The sequence below is a fragment of the Nanorana parkeri genome, unplaced genomic scaffold, assembly GCF_000935625.1.
Source record: "Nanorana parkeri isolate BGI_ZX_2015 unplaced genomic scaffold, ASM93562v1 scaffold153, whole genome shotgun sequence".
In the NCBI taxonomy this organism is placed as follows: Eukaryota; Metazoa; Chordata; class Amphibia; order Anura; family Dicroglossidae; genus Nanorana; species Nanorana parkeri.
This window is the reverse complement of record NW_017306421.1, coordinates 1,036,056-1,054,232: the sequence shown is the minus strand read 5'-3', so window position 1 is coordinate 1,054,232 and position 18,177 is coordinate 1,036,056. Positions and strand designations below refer to the sequence as shown.

The following is an 18,177-nucleotide window of genomic DNA, read 5'->3' as shown; positions in this document are numbered from 1 at the left end:
ATATATATATGTAAAATATATACTGTACACTTATTGAAGTTTAGATCAAATGTTATTTTCAAGTATTAAAAAATTCAGGTTAATGACCGCTGCCCTATTAGTTCTTTATGCTTATCCTTTTACCATTTCATTATGGACTGACAACCCAACAGAACTTTTCAGGTGCATAGAATTATGAACTTGTGAGGTAAAAGTGTTCTAGTACTAAGTATTTGTTTTTTTTTGGCATAAATTCCAGATTTAAAACCATGTTTTACATTGTATGACTGAACTTTATCGTCTTAGGTGATTGGCAGCTCCCTTCTCTTTGTTCATGACCGTCGTGGCAGTGCCAAAGTTTGGATGATTGATTTTGGTAAAACAACTCCTGCTCCAGCGCACATTAGCCTGCGTCATGATGTGGCATGGGAGCTTGGCACGCATGAGGATGGCTACCTTCTGGGGCTGCAGAACCTCATTGACACTATTCAGGACACCATACAAATGGTGGAAGACACCAGGGAAGAGGCTGATGACAGCTCAGTGCAGGCGGGAGAGCAGAACATAGGAGAGAATGAAAAGATGATGCTGAAAGGTGAGACAGAGGTGAAAACTACAAATGGGGAAAATAATGAAGTTTCAGTGGGAGAAGATGCACTCATGATGACACCCACACAGCCTGGAAACAGAGTGCTATGATTTAACAAGGGATAAAGATCCAGCTATCTTTCATAATACTGAAATGGGGGGAATCCAATACCACTCACCAATGAAAGGACTTCTTATGACTTTTTTAGGACACGTATCTCTCTAAAGCCGACATTCCTGCCACAGGCAAAACATGAGCAGGTGAACAACTGACAGTGATAACAGGGAAAATGAGCTGATCTTCTATGAAGAGCTACTGGAAAACAAAGCACAATAATCACTGACCTGCTGCTGCTCTAATGTTATTTCACAAGAGGAAAGAACTGCAGGGTCTCCAATCTTCTGTAGTAGTGGGATGACTGCCTGGGTCTCCTCTGATGACAGTGGCATTATGCTGACATATAGAGACCCATATTAAGCAGTGCGAGGGGGCAGACAGAGTCTGCTATAGTGTTCACTTTCAGTCAAACATAAAGCAAGACAACACTTCTACAAGCCTATAAAAACTCATAAAGACTTTAAATATCACTGTGCACATGAAAGGACCATTATATATGTTGTATATATGAACAATGATGCATCATGAACACAATGTGAGAAAAGCAGCTTTTCTTTCACGCAGTTTGAACATTTCACTCTCTGCAAAATAAAACTGTATCCAATGACCCATTGTCTTCATACAAATACACACTAAGGCAGAGGTTTCAGCAGCCTTCTGTGCATGTCACTGGGAATTCTTTACATGGTTTATTTATACATATATATATATATATATATTATTTATAATTATATGGTGCTGAAAGGTGAGACAGAGGTGAAAACTACAAATGGGGAAAATAATGAAGTTTCAGTGGGAGAAGATGCACTCATGATGACACCCACACAGCCTGGAAACAGAGTGCTATGATTTAACAAGGGATAAAGATCCAGCTATCTTTCATAATACTGAAATGGGGGGAATCCAATACCACTCACCAATGAAAGGACTTCTTATGACTTTTTTAGGACACGTATCTCTCTAAAGCCGACATTCCTGCCACAGGCAAAACATGAGCAGGTGAACAACTGACAGTGATAACAGGGAAAATGAGCTGATCTTCTATGAAGAGCTACTGGAAAACAAAGCACAATAATCACTGACCTGCTGCTGCTCTAATGTTATTTCACAAGAGGAAAGAACTGCAGGGTCTCCAATCTTCTGTAGTAGTGGGATGACTGCCTGGGTCTCCTCTGATGACAGTGGCATTATGCTGACATATAGAGACCCATATTAAGCAGTGCGAGGGGGCAGACAGAGTCTGCTATAGTGTTCACTTTCAGTCAAACATAAAGCAAGACAACACTTCTACAAGCCTATAAAAACTCATAAAGACTTTAAATATCACTGTGCACATGAAAGGACCATTATATATGTTGTATATATGAACAATGATGCATCATGAACACAATGTGAGAAAAGCAGCTTTTCTTTCACGCAGTTTGAACATTTCACTCTCTGCAAAATAAAACTGTATCCAATGACCCATTGTCTTCATACAAATACACACTAAGGCAGAGGTTTCAGCAGCCTTCTGTGCATGTCACTGGGAATTCTTTACATGGTTTATTTATACATATATATATATATATATATTATTTATAATTATATGGCCTCAATCAGAAGAAAGCATTAAGGGAAGAGATAGGATTATAAAAGCCACATTCTGTGATGGATCAAGGCCTATAAGACCTGTGCTCAGAGTCCTTCCTTCCTTGGGGCAGAGAGTCTTTTGTTGTGCTGTTTCTTCATTATTAAACAGAGCGAGATTAGATTCTCTTGTAAAATAGGTTTCAGCTTAGTTCAGAGAAGACGGGTCAGCGCATCAAGGCCACAACTGCGATGGAAAGTGCTTATTATCTACTGAAGTCACTGCATGATCAGAAGATCAACAGAAAAGCTGAGCTTATCTTCAATTGTTAGGAAGATTACAAAGGGTGGAGAAATTTAAAGAAAAAAAAAAGAGACACAAAAAGGCATATGGTTTAGAATCAAGTATTTGGGTAGGGACTTTCAATGCCCAAGCTGTTATACTGTATGTTCATGCAGTGGCATACAGTGTGATTCACAGACCCAGCATATTCCAGGCAACGTCACATATTGCAGCTTTCCTTTGGCACTTTGAAGGGCAGAGAGTAGAAGGCATGGAGAGGCAAGATTGTTCAGTCTTCAATCCTGCCCTTCATCTGCTCTCCACTTAAATGAATCCTCTTTGTGAGCATCAGGCCGAATCTGGTTTCGCATGCCCCCTAGGAGATTAGATGTAGCTTCAGTGGCCACTATAAATGGCTTCACCACAGTGGGTGGGATCTGCCGAAGGACGCCGCCTACGGCACCGGTCAGGCCCTTCTGCTCATGACCACGAGATGCTACGTCACGTATAGTCTGTGCTGTGTCAATGACACCCTAAGATGAAAGAGAAAGAACAAATATTGTCACTGCCACGCGAGTTTCCCAAACACCAGTATGCCCTTTGTGTTTTGCACTCACCTCCCGTACAGTATCATAGGCCTTTGCCACACCTTCCCTGAGATCCGCTGGCTGCTGCCCTCTTCTCACTCTGCGAGACTGTTTAGAATCAAGGTAGCAGCGTGACATGGGGGGTGTCGGAGACAGGATATCATAAACAGTCTCTGCTGTGGCCTGAAATGACAAACAGTTTATACATACAATGACATGCCAACACATTTCTGAATAGTGATCCATTAGTCTGTCTCACTTCACACTTCACACCTGTATAGCTTGCACTAGCCGGTTGCTGAGTTCTAGTGCTGCAGAAGCAGTAGAGGTCCCAAAAGATGCTGCCCCCCTCTGTAAGCCACGGATAATACGTCCATCCTTCCTGTATTGTTCAATAGGTAGCCAGAAAAGATCACGAACCCCATGGACTGAAACAGAACAAGCAATGTCAGATCTGCTGGTATTACATCTTAGATTATGACACCCAGTGTACTGCCAACATAGGACACATTTTACATGGAATCATTATCACCAGTGTTGACAATCACTGAAATCACTGAAATTAGTTCAGTTATTGAAACTCTTGACACGCAAGAAAACAAGTTTTTGGATATTGGGTCAATACTGTTAAAGAGCCATTTCACTCTCAGTAATGTCCATACAGCGTCAGTTGGGGGTGTTTGCAAAGGTATCAGGGAGGCTTGGGGGGCAATTGCCACCCTGCCCCAGTCTGCCCCTGGATCAGACTAATCCAGCACGTTATTAATCGTAGTGCCCCACTCAATATGACCGCAAGCGACGGGCAAACTGAGTGGGGCAACTCAGATTAATAACGTCAGAAAGATGTGGACTGGGAGGGGGGCCTCTTTAAGACTGCTCTGACTTTAAAACTGCGGTGGCGGGGAGAAGAGAACAAGGAGCTGGACTGTCATCGTCTGTGCCCGCTTCGACTGGGCTCCTTGGCGGCCACAACAGTTTCCTCCACCCACCTCAGCTGCCATTGGTGGGAGAGAAAGACTGTCGAACTGCAGTTGGCCGGCTTCTGCTGCGCAGGAGAGAGAGCACCTGGAGCCGGCTGGAGGTGTAGGAAACCTCGCTGCTCCCCCCACCATCACCAGAAGAAGAAGAGGTCAAAGCACCTGTAAGTCCCTGTACTTTCTTTGTGACCTCTGTACTGCGTTACATACTGACCGCTGGCCTCTGTACTATGTACTGACCGCCACACCCTGATCTCTGCACTGTGCGTCACATTGCTGACCTCTGCACTGCGGGTCACATTGCTGACCTCTGCACTGCGGGTCACATTGCTGACCTCTGCACTGCGGGTCACATTGCTGACCTCTGCACTGCGGGTCACATTGCTGACCTCTGTACTGCAAGTCACATTGCTGATCTCTTCACTGCGCGTCACATTGCTGACCGATGCACTGTGCGTCACACAGCTGGCCTCTGTATTCTGCATTGCACCACTGAATTCTGTACTGTGCGTTGTTACTGATCTTTGTATTCTGCGTCACACCGCTGACCTGGCGGAGTTAAGGCCGGGGCAGGGTAGGGGTTAGGTGGGGCAACTGGTGGCGAGTAACTTTTAAGGTCTGGCTAGTAGTTTAGTACTTGAAATTTTGAGCCCTGCCATAGAAGGTCCTTTCAGTGGAAACAAGGTAAATCCGACTTCCCTGTCACTATCATAAAAATTAGGATTTACTCCCAATTCCAAGGAACCTTGTGTTAGTCTGTTTACTTCTCAGCAAAGACAACCATCTGGTCCTGAGAAATGGGGAGAGATGCCGAGCCAGATTCCATAAAGTTAATTGGCAGTGTTCCAAAGCCAGGCTATTTACTGCTGGACATTCCCGTTTAAGAGGTTTCCATTTTTTTTTGTCTGCATGTGAAAATCTCTTTTAGTATTTTGTTCTCAAATGTTACTTACACAGCTGTACAACTGAATGCATAGGTCCCACTCCTCCCAGAATTCCCGGCAGCTGGTTCTTTCGGATGTCAGTCAGCCACTCATTGAGAGCATAAGAGAAAACCTTTTCTGCTCCGAGCAGTCTGTGGAAATAGACAGAGTTGTTGCAAACAAAGATTGCAAAAAATAAATAAATATATAATGCTATAATAATGGCTTCCCTGACCTGTGTCAGGCAATCCCAAGTAATTCCCTTTTAAATTGGTGCAGGTTTGGTTTGGCCTGACTCCAGAAGTGATTACAGAGTATATGACCCCAAGCTAACTGCAGACTCAAGTGCTACAGGAAGCAAAACATTTCCTGCATGTTTCCCCGATCACTCCAAAACTAAAACCGTTGTAAACCATATTAGTACACATACACACACACAAATGTTAACATACAGCCATGTTTTACAGTCCGGCTGGGATAGAAGAACGCCTTTCCAGTAACCGTATTGCTCCAAACTCCCTTCAACACTGGTCCCATTTCTGAAGGTTAAGGCACTTGGTATCAAAATTCAGACTGGCTGAATCTGCACCTTCAGCAGAGCTCATATGACATAAAGTGATATTAAAGCTTTGTTTTTTTGTCAATATTTACCACAAGGCGGCCCACCTTTGTATGAAACTTCTGTAGTTTTTCTTTAAAAGTTTTCAATTCCTCGTTTTCTATTAGGTTCCCACAGCGCTTGCCCCCTCCATCAGCTAAGCAGCTGCTGTAAAGACACCCATGCGCGCTCGTTCCCAGCCTTGCCCGCAGTAGCCGTGTGTGTCTATGAACTGTGGCAGGCCACACCCCCCCACTCCGCCCAACAGTTTGATTGATGGCAGGAGGAGCCTATGGCTAGTCTACCATCAGTATTCCCCTCCGCAACCAGGAAGTTCGGGGAACGGAGGATCGCTTTGGGACCAGCAGCAGTGACAATTGGCGTAAGACAGGTAAGTGTGGGGAGAGAAAAAGGTAGTGGGCGGTTTTTACTCTAGTGCAGAGAATGCATTAAGGTAAAAAACGCCCAGACCTTAATACTTCATTAAGTGCTTAGGGCCTTCACGCATATGAACAGCACTGGAGCAAGCCTGAAGCCGCATTATTCACAGTAGGGTAGGTATTTCAGCTCTTCCTGTAACATCCATTCCAGCAGGACTGTTTAGACGGTGTAGACCAACATGTACAGGTCTACTTTGACTTGACCATTTTTTCCCTTTCATACAAGATTTTTTTCCTTCAGACTGCATAATTTGCTTACTACACAGGTAAGAGGACTGTGGGGAAATGACAATGCATGCTGCACCTTTACATGTGACAGTTGTCTGTGAAGTGTCTATGTTTATAGGTATTAAAAGAGAAGTAAAGCCAAACCTTTGTTTTACTAATGTACCTCTGGACTCAAAGTCAGCCGATAGGAGGCGAATGCCCACTAGTGACTGACAGGACAGAGTGGCGCCGCAGTCGAGAAGGATCCTGATCCACCCTGGCTGCCTAATTGACACCTGACTCTGACTGCTTCTCTGAGTGGGGCTGAGAACTAGAGCAGCACCAGTCCATTTATACGTCAATTCTGCTTTGAGGTAGGGCATATCAAGTGTAGGTACATCAACCAGAACATTGGTAACAAGTGACAACATATACAAGGTTTTGGCAATAATTCTTTCAGAGTCCAGTCCAGTTGATATAGCACTCGCTTACAAAACTATTCCACAATCTAAAGATTTATGGTATGTTTATGGATGGCGGCCTAGCACAGCAGAAATGAAGTTCATATATCTGTAACTGACATCCCTGTTGTTAGAACTGTTGTTATTGACTATTGCTTTGAGATGACTACTGTTAGTAATACACAGGCTTCACAAGATGACTTCATTCCTACAGAATTATAGCAATGTACAGTTATGACGGTTCCATATTCTCACCCGTGTCTGCAGTACAGCCTCTTGAGCTTTAGTTCAGAACAGTTTAATTGGGCCAGTCCTATTAATATTCCAGCAAATGTACCCTGAAATAAAACAAGTATTTCTTGAACACAGAATAACCAGCATTGCCAATATTATGAGTCAATGAGATACCAAACTGGGTAACTGGTACACATAAATACAAAGCAAAGAGAAACACTTGGAATGTGGTCATCTACAACAACCAATCTACATCAACCTTTCACTGTTCTGTCTGCTGTAAACTGCTGAAAGGTAAAATGTGAATAGCTGCTGTGAGTTCCTGCACATTACTGATCTTTGCACGGCCTTCTAATTTGTGAACTAAAGGGAATGATATGGTTTTCTCCATGGATTACCAAGTCATGTAAAACAAAGATAGCCTTCGTAAACAAAAATGACATTTTACATGGTCATATCTTTACTGAGCAAATGGTTTTCGCTGGTCAATGATAGAAGTATCGGAAACGCTGAGGCAGTGACATCTTGCAAAGTAGGAAATAATACCAAGTACTCCAATCAAATCGGTTGTTTCATCAAGGTCAGGTTCCAGTGTGATCAATCCTGCTACAGTAGCAGTTTTGTTATCTATTCTTTACAATTGTGTCGACGAGCAATGTAGCCTCATCAAAGGAGGATATTGAGGACTTCAGGTCAAGTGTTGGCGAACCACTCATGAGACTAAGGCTGGGTTCACACCTAGGCGTATCGAATATGCGCGTTTGTTGCACGTTTTGTGCCGTGCGTTTTTACCGCGATCCGCGGTAAAAAGACCGCGCAACAAACACGCATTTCCGAGGGCTACCTGGCTGTATCCCAATGGATACGCGCGGCAAATACGCCCCAAAGAAGCTCCTGTATTCTTTGGGCATAGGGCGTTTTGCAGCGCATTCCTACGCGCTGTAAAACGCCCAGGTGGGAACCATGCCCATAGGCAATCATTGGTTTTCACATGTTGAGCGTTTTACAGAGCGTAGGAACACGCTGTAAAACGCCCAGGTGTGAACCAGGCCTAAAGCAGGCAACAAGATTTGTAAAGGCGCAGGTCTCCATCACTTCACATCAGACCTGGAGAGGTTCAGCACCATTGCTGCTTTTCTTAGGGATAGCTATCCTCAATATATCTGTGCAAGGGAATGCCAGACAATCTTCCCAACTGAGAAATTGCAAGCATTTCTTGCATTTTTTTTAAACATCTGAATTCAAGAGTATCATAAGAATGAATACCAGGTTACCATGGATAGCACGTTCTCAAAGTGAAAAGGAAAAAAAAAACATTGTAATTAGTATGAGGTTAGCAAAAGACCATCTTAAAGTCCCATAAGCAATGTTCTGTGGACCCAAATATTCATTTTTTTTATGTCTACTTTCCCACCTGAGATATCCAAACTGCATGCAAAGTGTTTGCACATTTCCTGTACCTGGAAGCAGAATGTTAAAATAATCTGGCACAGTTAAAAGTGTTTTGCAAAAAAACTTTTCTGTTTGGTAGATAAGATCTTACCTAGGACCCAGCAACTGCAGCTAACAGTGTATGTTGTGTTCTTCTTCATATGTTTTTTCAGTGAGTACAATGGACTTGCTCTGTTCCTTATTGTATAAGGTGAAATGTGTGCTGTACTGTCCACTTATAGAGGAGTAGTAAGGAATAAGGAATGGAACTTGTGAAATGTGTGCTGTACTGTCCACTTATAGAGGAGTAGTAAGGAATAAGGAATGGAACTTGTGAAATGTGTGCTGTACTGTGCACTTATAGAGGAGTAGTAAGGAATAAGGAATGGAACTTGTGAAATGTGTGCTGTACTGTGCACTTATAGAGGAGTAGTAAGGAATAAGGAATGGAACTTGTGAAATGTGTGCTGTACTGTCCACTTACAGAGGAGTAGTAAGGAATAAGGAAGGGAACTTGTGAAATGTGTGCGGTACTGTCCACTTACAGAGGAGTAGTAAGGAATAAGGGAGGGAACAGCAGATTAGTGTTTTATGCTATGCAGAGTCATCTGGGCTGCAAACACACAGCATCTGGCTTACTGTGTAAAGGTGGGCGTATTAGTTTACATAGGCATGATGCCTGCTAAATGTCAATCTCTGTGAAGTGGGCATTACTGCAGTAAAGTGCTGACCTGACTCCTCCCACAAGGCAGAAGCGGGCAAGATAAAAAGGCCAGGGATGGTCATATGATCTCTTTTTATTTTCCATTTTTAAAGTCGAAAACCTTAGACAAATGTTAAAACATGAAGAAAAAAAAAAAGCCGAATGTCTATATGATATATATTTTATACGTCATCTGTATTCCCCATGTCATAGGATTAGATTTCCAATGACAACAAAAAAATACCAAACATTAGTTACTGGTTCTATTAGTTCTAGGTGTACTGGCCATTTTGTAGTATGGCCCTGCTCTCCTCCTTTCTTCTGTATGTATACAAGGCCTGGAACTCCGATTTCCCCCCCAGGTGCAAAAACACAGACCTGAAGGAAAGTTCAGGTAATTGCAGTTTATAAAACTTCTGGCCAGCTATACACCGGGCGAAAGCCGTTCCCACAGCATTTAAGGACACTAGATGGGGCCAAGGAGCACACTCGACTCCATCTGGTGGCGGGAATGCTGTGTACACAGCATTTGCCCAGTGTATGGCTAGGGGGGATTTTTTTAAATCATACCCAAAGTGTCTGCATTTTACCATTCACTTTGGTGGACCCAACAGGTTCCCATTTGACACAGGGAAAGAGCAGAGATAATTCTGCAGTTATTAAGTGAGCCAAGCTCTGCCTGCAGCACCTACTGAGACTTACCACTTGTTCTGTGGTTACATGCTTGCCTTGATAGTCTAGCCATATTGGTACCTCTGAGGTGAAGCGAAATTCTCTAAGAAAAATATATCAGATTGTGTTGTTAGTAATGGAAATTAGGTGTGTAGTAATATTTCATAGCGATTCATTATTACAGCCATTCGATACAAAATGGTGTTTATCAAACATTGTTCCCATTCTCAATAAAACTCATTATAATAAGCACTTGCCCATTCATCCCTTAACTTCCCATCCTTTACTCTTTTCCACACACTAAGATGTCTTCCAGTTTCTTCTACAGCCAATTGGGAGAGACCCTTCTCAGTAAGTCTCAGTAATGTTACCCACATTTACTCCTTTAAAACTATGGTTCTTAAAGTCTTATGTTCAGAAGAGCACAAAAAGATGTGGTACAGGTGCCGAGGACCTCAAAAAGAGTAAGACCGCCTTCATTTGTGTATTTCTGATGCAGTTAAAGTGGACCTGAATTCAAAAAGTGAAGATATGCTATGTTGTAGGGGACATCTGGAAATGTCAACTGTGCCTAAGCATTACACTGCTGAAAACTTTACCTCTTGCCTTCAAATCCTCCCTGATATGTGAGTGGGCTTAGGTACTCCTGTGGGTACATCCAAATAGCTGTATATCTGTAGTATAAGATCTAAGGTACTGCTGCCTCAGTATAAGATCTGACTGCTAGCCTCAGGAGATTTATAATTAGAATTGATGATGTCTCCTTGCTGACATAAGAAACTAAAGCCCTGCCTCCACCATGATGGCCACCTCCACAGAGAGATACACTGCAGAGCAAGGCATGGCAAGTCAGTAATGAGGAAAAGGTGCAGGGAAACTACTGGCAGTATTGGTGAACAGTCATTTGCCCTATGCTTGCCTTTTCTTTTTTTAGGCACAGCTTCCAGAGTTTAGTTGCTTTTTAAACCCATCCAAAACTAGATACTAAATGCATTATAAGATCGGATTCATAGAATAGTTATTCTTTCTTTTTTTTATAGCCTTGGTGCTGAAAAATACACGGGCTAGAACACGGCTTTGGACCGGAGTCTAAATTCCATACGTTTTTTTTTTTAAACATCAAATAAAATGAGTTGCAACCAGTTCAACTATCTTACACAAACGTTCCAAAACGTATTAGCGTTATACATGTTAAATAAACAGCATATACAAAAATATAGAATTTTTTTTTTAACAAAGGTCACAATGCATCATTCCAGCAAAGTACTAAAGTGCAAGTTCTCTACTAAAACTGATCTTAAGGTAGAACCTGTTTTGACATCAACCTCCAGTAATCTACACAGCGGCATTTTAACTTGAAAAATGGGAGACACCAGTCAGATTCTACTGCATTGCAAATTGTTGTCAATCAAATACTGAAAGAGCAGAATGATGGCCTCTTCAGTCTACTGCTTCTCCTCTACTGCCTGCTCATAGGATGGGGTGGGTCACACAGTGCAGAGTACCCATAAAAAAGCATAGGAATCTCTGGTAAACTGGAAAGATGGGGACATGCAGGTACACTTATTTGATGTCCATAGAGGCAAGAAAGTCTCCCTTATGACGGAAAGCTATGACAGACATGGTGGGTTCCATGCACAATTTCAGAGCCTGAATAAAACCATTCAGTGTTTTGAGAACCAAGATGGGGTGAATCTTTATCTTTTGTATTAATTTGTGCACATATATGTTTTAATATGCTGTATATTATTAGAATGATAGATACTGAGTGCCATCAGAACTATAGTTGTGGGTAGAGCGCTGCATATGTTCACCTAATGGCTGGAACAGCTCATTGTACTATGCAGTAAGTAACCATAACTAAAGAGAATCACATTAAGCCATAGTGCAGTGTTTTCACTATCACACTATGTGCCTGAGACACGCTTGAATGCCTGAAAAACCAGTTTGAGAACCACTGCTTTAAAAAACACTCTAATTTTTGTTTTAGCTTTGCACTGCCCATGATTAATGCTCTCTTGTAATACAATTCATAGTCTCTCCTAGTGATCAGCTGCTTTACTTAACTACATTTGTATTTCCCATAGTTTTTCCTGTTGCTCGGGGTTCACTATACCTGAAATAAATGGGTTGATCAGATGTTGAGCTCACAGATGATGTGTCCTCCTCATTTGAATCCAATGAGTTTTCCAGTCCTGATTCACACTCTGAGGCACTTTGCTTGTTATGGCTGTCTGAACGTGAAGCTGCAGATAGAGGAAGCCTTTGTAAGAGTTGGCCTAACTTCAAGGATTTGTTGATTATATAAAGTATTTCCTATAATACCCACCATCTGAACCTAGATCCATGGGAACCACCGGTTGAATACCAGAGGCCAAACTGGTAAAGAAGTCTTTCAGGAAAAAGACAGCATCCTGAAGCAACAAAATAAAGGTAATGGCAAGGAAGACAATGTAAAAGGCCAAGTATAGAATGCTAGATAAGTTGTAGTAGTGTACTATGTATGAAGACCAATATAAGAAAAAAGAATATTACAATTACCTGATCAATGTTCAGGCGAAGGGGCATTAAGGACATTCGAAGGCAACACTCAGGTCCGCCCAAGCCAGCCTCAGGATGTACGTGGAGGGCTTTAATGGTGAGCTTCAGAGGGAATGTCAGAATTAGAGGTGATTAAAAAAATATCAAACCAGCATTTGGAAATTGGAAAGGTAAAAGATAACATCTAAAATGTGCTGATTTCAAGTAACCAAATAATGGTCTGCTAAAAATGCATTCTTTCTCTAAACAAAAAAACATGCACAGATAAAGGTCAAGGACAAGAACAGATATAGCAAAGGACATGAACAGATATAGCAAAGGACATGAACAGATATAGCAAAGGACATGAACAGATATAGCAAAGGACATGAACAGATATAGCAAAGGACATGAACAGATATGGCAAAAACACATTACAAACACAACCTAACAACAGGACGTGAACTATTATTGGGCTATGTAGGAGTAATCCTGTATGGAGAAAAACATGTGGACCCATAACAAAAATACTAGATGCCTGGTTGTCATACTAATCTAATGGCTTCTATTCTTTCTGAGATATGGACCTATAATAAGAAGGCCCATCAAGAGTTCTGACATCACTTGATGCATATTCACTTTGGGTCAGCAACTTGAAAGTGTTGTTTTTTGGCACCATTGCTCCTGGTGAGCCTAACCAACCTAAACCAACATCTGGTAGAGGTGACTTCCAAGTTCAAACATATTTAGAGTTTCTACAGTAAAAAACGAAATACTGAATAAACTGTCTGGGATTTGGTTATCCTTAAAGAGTATGAAAAATCAAAATTTTTGTTGTTGTTGTTTTAGTTTTGGATAAAATAAAACCCCCATCACATTATTTTTTCCATTTCTGTTCTATTTGGGATAGTTCCCTTCGCATTAGGTTTCACAGACGCATCAGGAAGTCAGAGAAAAACTCCGCCAGAGTGAAGGGAATTAAAAAGTTGTCACTATAACAGATGTACCATTTGGAAGCTTTACTTTCAACTCCTGTTCAGGTGACAACTCTCTAACCACATCTAAACAACAGAGGAAAATCACCTTGAGATGTACTGGGGTAGCACAGGGGGATGGAAGCACAATGTCCTGGTTAATGTAAAACGAAGGGACTACTTTAGGAAGAAAGAAAGCTCTAGACTTTAAGACAACCTTGTTTTTGTGTAGAACAAGACAAGGCTGTTTACAAGACAAGGCTGCCAACACAGACCTGTCCCTTGATGGTACATGGGGCTAAATGTTGATCTGGACAAGATTGGAGAAAGGTTTCATCCTATGGAGTATTTACTGGGATTACATTTTCTTGCTTGGCACCAGGCAAAGTATTCCTTCCAAGTAAGACGGAAGACCTTGCGGAATGTGGATTTTGTAGCTTTAAGAAGCATAGGAATAACCGAATTAGTGAGGCGCATGTGACTGTCTAGAAACTGCACCTTCTTGTCTCACAGTCAGGATGTTGAGTTGAAAAGGTCTAGAGTGAAACTGGACAAATGGAACTACCTTAAATAAGGCTACCGGCAAACCCAGAGTCTAACATGGCCGTAGAAAATTCCTCCCTGGATAACGTAGATGAGGGTGCTAGGGAAGACTCAGAGAAGGGTGCAGACTCAAGTAATGGACACTGAGCCAGCCTGCCAGTGTCAGGTCTTTAAAGCAGAACTCTGCAATCGCTGTTGGCCAGTTACCCAGTAGGCAGCGGTATAACCCAATCATTTTAGAATTCTACTGATCCTGTGTTCTTTAACCACTTCAAGACCAGGTGTTTAGACCCCCTTCCTGGCCAGGCCATTTTTCAGTATTCAGCGCTGCGATACTTTGACTGACGTTTATTTGATCGTCGCTAAATACAAGCGATCCGCCGGCTTTACAGCCGGCGGATCGCATGTATATTAACGGGCATCGCTGCCCGTTTTTAAATTGCGGCCATTTCCGGCGCGCGCAAGGGGGCGTGTCTGAACGGACGTCTAAAGACGCCCGCTCAGATCTAGAGAACTCCTGGCCGGCCGTTTTTTTACTACGGCCGGCCCGGAGGCAGTTAATGAACGATAAAGAAAAAAAGCTTGGTCATTACATATACTTTTATTGACCGAGCTAAACTTTCCACCATTATTCTAAATCTTCTTACAGTAGACTTTGTATATTTTTATTTATTTGACATGTGGCAGAAGTGCACTAAACCGATAAAGAAAAGTTAATGCATATGTGAAAAATAAAATGGTGGCAAACTTTGCCAAATTGGAAAACCTATCCATGGTTTCTCTTGGTGCAGAGGATCTCAGCAGAAAGGAATTTGCTCACAATAGGGAGGGCTAAGGTCAGGGGAGGTTTAGTGTTTGGTTTCGAGGGTTAGATTAAGGTTTAGGATTCCACGCAGGGATAGTGTTACAGGGAGGGTTAGTGTTAGGGTTACAGGGAGGGTTAGTGTACAGGTTACAGGGAGGGTTAGTGTACGGGTTACAGGGAGGGTTACAGGGAGGGTTAGTGTACAGGTTACAGGGAGGGTTAGTGATGGGGTTACAGAGAGTATGGTGTGTGGGATGCAGTCACGATTAAGATAAGGGTTAGAAGGAGGCATACAGTAAGGATTAGTGTTAGGGTTACAGGAAGGGTTAATGAACAGCCAGCTATTGAGTCCATCAATATTTACAAACTTTCAGCTGCATTAGTTGTTATTTCATGTTTGTGCAAATTTACAATAAAAATACAAACAAATTGCCTGCTAGGGATGTAAATGATTAAATTAGTTTCTTGTGGAACATTTCTAATGCCTCATCAAGTTACACCTGTCCTTAATGTAGCCATCTATTAGTCTGGTCTTACCATGTTGGAGTGCGCCCTCCGAGGCATTTTTTCACTGGTGTACAAGTACAGAAACTTGTTGATGTGGGATGAAGCCAGTCTATCTCTAATCTCCAACTCCTGGACTATAAACACTTGACGTGCAAGGGGGGATTCTGCCCCCTCACCTGCTTGGAGCTTCTCTGTCCCTTGGCTGGAGGGAGCAGAGTATGATTCATGCTGGAAACTCACCTTAAAAAAAAGGGAATAATATAGCCATGAGCTGGTTACGCAAACATTTAAAATCTCAAATTCTTAAACTGTACCCTTGCAATGACCTTTATGAATAAGTTCTTAATAAAAAAAGTAATGTTATGTCAAGAAAAAAATAGAACAATATAAAGGTTCACAAAAGTCAAATGGAAAGGTGTTTGCTATTGGTTTTTAGTTTAACTCCACTTTAAGGAAAAGCTTCTCATCCGGTGCTGGAGACCCCCACCACTTGACTCATGGAAGCAGTGCATGGAGCTAGGCCAGGCACACCACTGTGCTCACTACAAAGGTATGCTGTGGCTATGAGCTAGCACATCTGAGAGTCAATCAATGGCAATGTCTGTTATGACTGACAACAGCTATCCTGACAGGAGTGGAAAAGTGGATCACATTTCAATTTTAAGCAGCCTAACGCGGTCAGTACAAGTTGGGTGCCAATTATTTCTATGGCTTAATGTACTTTACTGCATTCTACATATTGGGTAGACCCAATAATATGCCTATACAATGTCCAAAAACATGTCCAGTGCAGTGGCATTACTATAGCCACGGCAGATCATGCAACTGCTATAGGGCCCAGGAGCAGAGGGGATCCAACACGCGCTGGCTACGTAGTAATTTAAGCAGTTAGCAAGAGAATTTAGCAAATGCATTTGGATAATAGATATGGATAAAATATGTACCGTTTCAGAGCTTCTACACCCTTTCTATGAAAGTAAATAGTATTCTGTATCACTAGAAGGATAGCCTTTCAGATGGAGATTAGAGAGGCAGAGGAGCCTTAATATCAGACTCATTTGACAGCAGCTCCTCAGTAGGCTCTCAGATTGATTATACTTTTTGCTATCCAGAGTTCCACACAGTTATAACCCCAGAGAGAAGCTGCTATTCAGTGGTGGTATTTTAATTGGTATCAAATAGCCAATCACTGCAATCAATTATAACAATGTTCCATCATATCAGTTTATCATTGATATGATCTCTTATCACCATAAAGACCTGAAGCCCTAAGGATAACGCTTACTTTGGTCAGCTGGATCTCCATTAATATGTCATGGACCCTGCCACTTCCTCCCTGGGTCCTCCATGTGTTCTGAGGACGGTTGGTAACAGAAGATCGGGAAGGGGAACCACGGGCATTTGGCATGCTTGCTCTTGATCTGTGAAATCCAGTGAGAAAAAGGCAAAACATGTAACAAAAGACAACCAAATAACTTTTTCTGCAGCTCAAATCACTGGAAATGTATTTTTTTCAATTATGTCACTCAAAGTCTATATCATCTTTTCAAACAAATTTTATTCGGCAAGGTAAAACCAAGATACCAGAGTCTGTAAATAATATGAACTATTTTGTCACAAATTGCTTGTTGCTATGGGGATCTGCCTATAGCTAAACGGACTGGTTCACAGAAATGCAAAATTATGAATTCCTGCACGGCAAAATAATCAAATCTGGGTATGGGTACACCCACTAAGAATAATGGATCAGGGAGGGATCTGTACACATACAAGGCCATGCAGTATGCAAAAAGTGGAAGTTTTTTTTAACTTTGGCTACAGAGTTTTGTATTAAAGCAGAACCCCTGAAAATATTGAAGCTATTAGGCCAGCATAACAGCCAGCCCATTATCATTTGCAAAAGAAGATCAATGGTAGCAATAACCCACCCCATATTTCTCTCATGAGAGGTTTCCTTTAATCCTTTTGCTGTCAGGTCTTGCCCACCAATTTTAACCTCAGTTTAACCTAATTTTTCACATATGACCGATAAAATAAAAACATGGTGATTATGATTTTGTAGGTTCCACAACAGTTGTGTATGAAAACACTGTTTTCGATAGAAATACACTAAATCATTAGTAACGCACACAAAAACTGCATAACTTACAATATTCCTACTAATTCTAAAGATAAAACCACACTGAGTCAATGAATTCCAAATATGTGTAATTTTTAAATTGTGCCTTTTTGCAAAATATCTCGCACTCGCTAACTCTGTACAGAGCACTTACTGTTCATTCATAAACTGAGGAGATAGTAAACATTTATTCAAGATTATGAATGAATGGCTGTGATCGGCAGATTATCAGCCGATGAGAATAGCTCCTCCATTTACTCAGAAGACTTTGGGGGGCCCTTCCATTATAAGTTCATGGTGGGTGAAGGGACCATGAACTTATAGGAGAAGGAAGAATGCAGCCAACGTAAGGCATACTCCCCTGGCCAGCTGGAAGCGGTTGTGTTCTGCCGTAAGCATTACATTGGTGGCAGGGAAAGGGTTATGCCATGGGCTTATACTTGAACACACCAACACCCTGACTTTTCAGTTTTGGAAGGCTTTGACTTCAAAGCTGCAAGTTAGTTTTGCATTTTCCTCACCTTGGTGACTGTGCCCTGGCAGAGTTGGGTCGACTGCTGCCAAAATCCTTTCCCCCATACAAGTGCCACACCACAGAGATCTCTCTCAGAACTATACGGGTTTCTGGCACAGGGAAGTTCGCTGGAGGTTTCAGCAAGTCAGTGCTGCCAATAGGTCTAGAAAAATGTCCATCCTTTACCAAAATGGGGCTGTCCACTAACTTTCTTACCACCGGCTCTCCATCTTTAGGCTGAATAGTAGAATACAAAAAAATGATGCATTAAAAACAACATACTTTGACATATTCTGTAACCAAATGGATACTACTACATACTGAAGTATGCAAGCATGATTAATAGGATGATCCATAGAAGCAAATTTTGCCCAAAAGAAAAAAGTTGAAGAACATTAGCACCATCAGAAAGTTAGAAGAAGTTG

General features: G+C 41.8%; 2 protein-coding genes across 2 annotated transcripts in view; one reads left to right on the top strand and one right to left on the bottom strand.

Annotated features, from left to right (window-relative positions):
- The window catches only part of LOC108785253 (inositol-trisphosphate 3-kinase B-like), a 69,236-nt gene extending 68,527 nt beyond the window's left edge, over window positions 1-709 (top strand). The window contains exon 8 of the mRNA XM_018554300.1: window positions 286-709. Coding sequence (XP_018409802.1) covers window positions 286-678 — 393 coding nt within the window. The 3' untranslated portion in view covers window positions 679-709. The remainder of the gene's footprint in view (window positions 1-285) is intronic.
- Window positions 710-1,791: 1,082 nt separating this feature from the next.
- ATG2A (autophagy related 2A) overlaps window positions 1,792-18,177 on the bottom strand; it is a 100,438-nt gene continuing 84,052 nt past the window's right edge. Inside the window, exons 30-41 of the mRNA XM_018554315.1 lie at window positions 17,769-17,989; window positions 16,405-16,528; window positions 15,150-15,359; window positions 12,312-12,413; window positions 12,100-12,184; window positions 11,887-12,016; window positions 9,801-9,873; window positions 6,986-7,068; window positions 5,055-5,176; window positions 3,398-3,552; window positions 3,155-3,307; window positions 1,792-3,070 (exon numbers count right to left, since the gene is read on the bottom strand). Of these exons, the coding sequence (XP_018409817.1) occupies window positions 2,834-3,070; window positions 3,155-3,307; window positions 3,398-3,552; window positions 5,055-5,176; window positions 6,986-7,068; window positions 9,801-9,873; window positions 11,887-12,016; window positions 12,100-12,184; window positions 12,312-12,413; window positions 15,150-15,359; window positions 16,405-16,528; window positions 17,769-17,989 (1,695 nt within the window). The 3' untranslated portion in view covers window positions 1,792-2,833. The remainder of the gene's footprint in view (window positions 3,071-3,154; window positions 3,308-3,397; window positions 3,553-5,054; window positions 5,177-6,985; window positions 7,069-9,800; window positions 9,874-11,886; window positions 12,017-12,099; window positions 12,185-12,311; window positions 12,414-15,149; window positions 15,360-16,404; window positions 16,529-17,768; window positions 17,990-18,177) is intronic.